The sequence below is a fragment of the Choristoneura fumiferana genome, chromosome 11 (genome assembly GCF_025370935.1).
Source record: "Choristoneura fumiferana chromosome 11, NRCan_CFum_1, whole genome shotgun sequence".
Lineage (NCBI taxonomy): Eukaryota > Metazoa > Arthropoda > Insecta > Lepidoptera > Tortricidae > Choristoneura > Choristoneura fumiferana.
The window spans coordinates 18,192,621-18,196,303 of NC_133482.1; the positions used below are offsets into that span (position 1 = coordinate 18,192,621).

The 3,683-nt window shown below is 36.5% G+C and overlaps 1 protein-coding gene across 1 annotated transcript in view; it reads right to left on the bottom strand.

Annotated features, from left to right (window-relative positions):
- Positions 1-1,899, bottom strand: part of LOC141433034 (sodium channel protein Nach-like) — a 10,834-nt gene extending 8,935 nt beyond the window's left edge. Inside the window, exon 1 of the mRNA XM_074094865.1 lies at positions 1,638-1,899. Within this exon, the coding sequence (XP_073950966.1) occupies positions 1,638-1,899 (262 nt within the window). The remainder of the gene's footprint in view (positions 1-1,637) is intronic.
- Between the last annotated feature and the right edge of the window lie 1,784 nt (positions 1,900-3,683).

Here is a 3,683-nt window from a genome sequence, read left to right on the forward strand (position 1 = left end):
TGTACTCTTTCAATACTTCATTTGAATTTTCCCTCCATAAATATCCTTTGAAAGTCAGCATCTTCTTCTGTGACCTTTACTGCCTATACATTTTTACAATATCCGATACCAAAACAGATAGGATACATTCTCCACTCATCACCAAATGTCTTAAATCTGGTTGTAGTTTTGGTCCAATCATTAAATCATCATTGAGTGAAATCCCATTCTTTCCTTTGCAAGAAGCATCGAACACTACCCGAACCTGGTGGTTTCTCGATCCCATTTTAACCACCGATGATGAGGTAAGCAACTGCATTTTCATTTTTATCATTTTAGGCACTTCACCATATGACCAAGATGAAGATATTCATCTATGACTTCTTTATATTTAGACTGTAGCTCTGTATCCCTGTGTAACCTGTTTTCCAATGAATAAAACCTTTTTGCCGCTACTTTCGTTCGAATGACCATATTTTACAGCTGGGATCTTCGTCTCTAAAAGGAAGCTTTACACATATCTACCCTCAGAATCACGTTAGTGCTGGCAGCAAAAATGCTTTCACAGCGTTCTTCCTCCTCTGATAACAACCTCTTTTGCGATGAAGAATCAGCTTCTATCTCCAAAAACTTTTTAGAATATTGTCTTCATTGATTTGGGAATGTAAAACCGTTATTCCCGAAAATGTTGTGTTAAATGAATCAACTATCCCAGACAATATCCATCCCAATGTTGTTGATTGAGCTAGCAGTGTTCCTGGTTATTCTTCCTGACGCCATCCTGAATTACCCGACTATATACCTCAGCACCTAGTAAAACGTCGATTTTATTAGGTGTGTGATAATCAGGATCCGCCAATTGTATTCCTGTTATGTTTAATCCATTTAAATCCATGACCTTATTTGCTGGAAGAAAAGATGTAATCGTTTCAGTACATAAGCTTGTACAGATATATTTATGTTTGGATGAGCCAAAGACTGTAGATGCAATATAACCATAGCTTTAGATATAAGATTATTATCCCCACCAAGACCTGAAATGTTCCCTTTGATTGGCTCCTTTTTTAGCCCTAAATATTGTGCGGTAGCTTCAGTTATAAAAGAAGCCTGCGATCCTTGATCCAATAATGCTCGAATTGCCATGTATACTCCGCTTTTGGATTTAGCATTGACAATCGCAGTTGCCAACAAAACTTGCCCAGTCCCTTGCAAAACAATTCGTAACAAGCGGTGGCTCTTCTGCTTCGACTGTACCTACATTGCTAACCTTAGCGCCAGAAGTGTTTGCTGTGTAGCATCTGTAGGATGCAACAAGGTATGGTGACGACGCTTGCAAATCTTACATGAAGTCGCATTCTGGCAGAACTTGGCAGAATGATTATTGCCCAAACAGTTGAAGCATAAACCTTCTCTGAACAAATTACGACGAGCGTTAACATCAAGGGCTGCATATTGTTTGCAAAATGTAATTTTGTGTATTTCCGAACAACAGGGGCATTGAGTGTTTTGGACGGTGTGTAAAACACGAGGTTTAGCCTGACTAAAGTGGTGAATCCCACTTGATGGTTTTTTTGGTCTCCACAAACTCTAAAGCTCTGAATCGTTGGTAATAAAATCTTTGAATTCTTGGAAAGATGGCAATGTATTGGAATCTGTACCTCCAGTTGCACTCAATTCCCACTGCTTGCGAGTCTCTTGGTCTAACTTTAGAGTGAGCAAATGGATGACAATAGCATCCCATGTACTCACGTCTACACCGATGTTAGCTAAGGCACTCAAACAATCCGAGCTAGTGTCAATGAGCTCTTTCAAGAATGTTGAAGATTCTACAGCAGCATTTTTTTGACTCAAAAAGCGTTTTAAAATCATATTGCATATGAACCGTTTATTGTCGTAGCGCTGCTTTAGAAGCTCCAACATTTTGAATAGTTTGCATTAGAAATCGGTATCTGGCGAAGTAAAATTCCGCTTCACCAGTCAGATATCCTTTAAATAATGTAGTTTTTCACATCTTTAATTGTACTGTTGTTATGCACCAGAGATTCAAATAAATCCTTAAAGGTTACCCACTCCGAATAATTACCCGAAAAATTGGAATTACAATTTTCGGCAGTTTAATACAACTTGTTTTGAAACCGCATTTTCCGACAATTGGTCTTTTGAATTTTTGGTCATAACTTCACCAATAAACATTTGTGCAGCCGTCAATAACTCCTCTTTATACTCCATGTAAATTTCGCTAGTCACGTCAAAAACTTCCTTTTCTGCGTAAATACTCGTATCGTACTCTGCCGAATACTCTTCTAATAGTCGATCGTGACCTTCACAGAACTTTTTCCAGAGTTTCTTCAACCGTTGAAGCCTTATCTCGATATAAGGTTTAGTGATCCGATCTTTTGGTGATTTTTTATAATTTTTAAAGTCTTTAGTAATTTGGTTGCACGTTTGCATTTGAATTTTAATTACCACTTCCATTTTTACCAAAGATATTAGTCCACTTTTTCAAAAAATTTCTAAGTCCTTAAAGCCAAATTTTTCTAAGTCCAAAAATAATTCTCAAAATTTTACAAGTGTTTGAGTTTTAAGGACTCTGACGAAAATCGGGCATAGGTTCCCCGTTAGAACCACTTTTCTTGCTAAATTTTACAAGTCCTAATTTCTAGCTAATTTTCTAGAACCCGCGGTTTGGGCTGTGCGTTGATACATCAGTCAATCACTTTTGCCTTTATATATATAGATTGTTTAATTATCTAAATTGAGATTATAAGAATGTACATATTTAGTTTTAATGACTTGCCAAATGTGACTATTCTTTATATATTCTTAGTCCCATATGAGCCATAGGGCCATATGTCTATTCGTGCCAGGGGTAATTGATTTAATAATATCTCTCAACTCCAGCTCCAGATATTATTATTAATTTTGAATCACAGCCACAATTACCTGGGCGAATACATTATTTGTACCCATGGTACAATTGCATGTACCTAGCAGCCTGGGTCAAGGCCCAGCGAACAAAGTTGAACGGCTCATGTTTTGTTTATGTTTCGTTCTGGCAATGTTTATTTAGACTTGAAGTTCAATTCAAGCCAAGATTTCCTACCAACACAGTGCCCTTAGTGTAAATTTTCGGTTACAAAATACGTCTCGATCGCGTTCGCGTTAGAATCTCAATTTGTATGGAAACACGAACAGCGCCTCTAGCGGAACGTTTGCGATGTTTGTGTTTCCATACAAATTGAGATTATACGCGAACGCGATCAAGACGTATTTTGTAACCGAAAACTTACACTAGGGGTACAAGAATCCGACTAACCATCATAAAATCTTGATCGTTTGCATGCGCCAATATGTGGAATGCGTGTTTTAGTTTTTTTTTTTATTAGGGCAGAAACCTTATATTATAAGTATAGTATATTCAGTGTTGTAAGGGATTATAGAAGAGATTATAGTCATTAAGATCAAAGCGCAAAGATGTATGGGATTGCGGTGTGCTGGTCTTAAGACTATCTTCTCAAAGTGAAGCTGTAGGACTGTTAGGAACTTCACATAACTATAATAATGACAAATTATTTTTTTTATTTTTTTATTCGACTGGAAATAAAAAGCAAATAAATAAAATTCATTAAACTAAGAATTGATTCCCTGTATCGTATGTTATTAATATTGTTATAATAAAAGTATTAAAATTAACATTAAAAAAG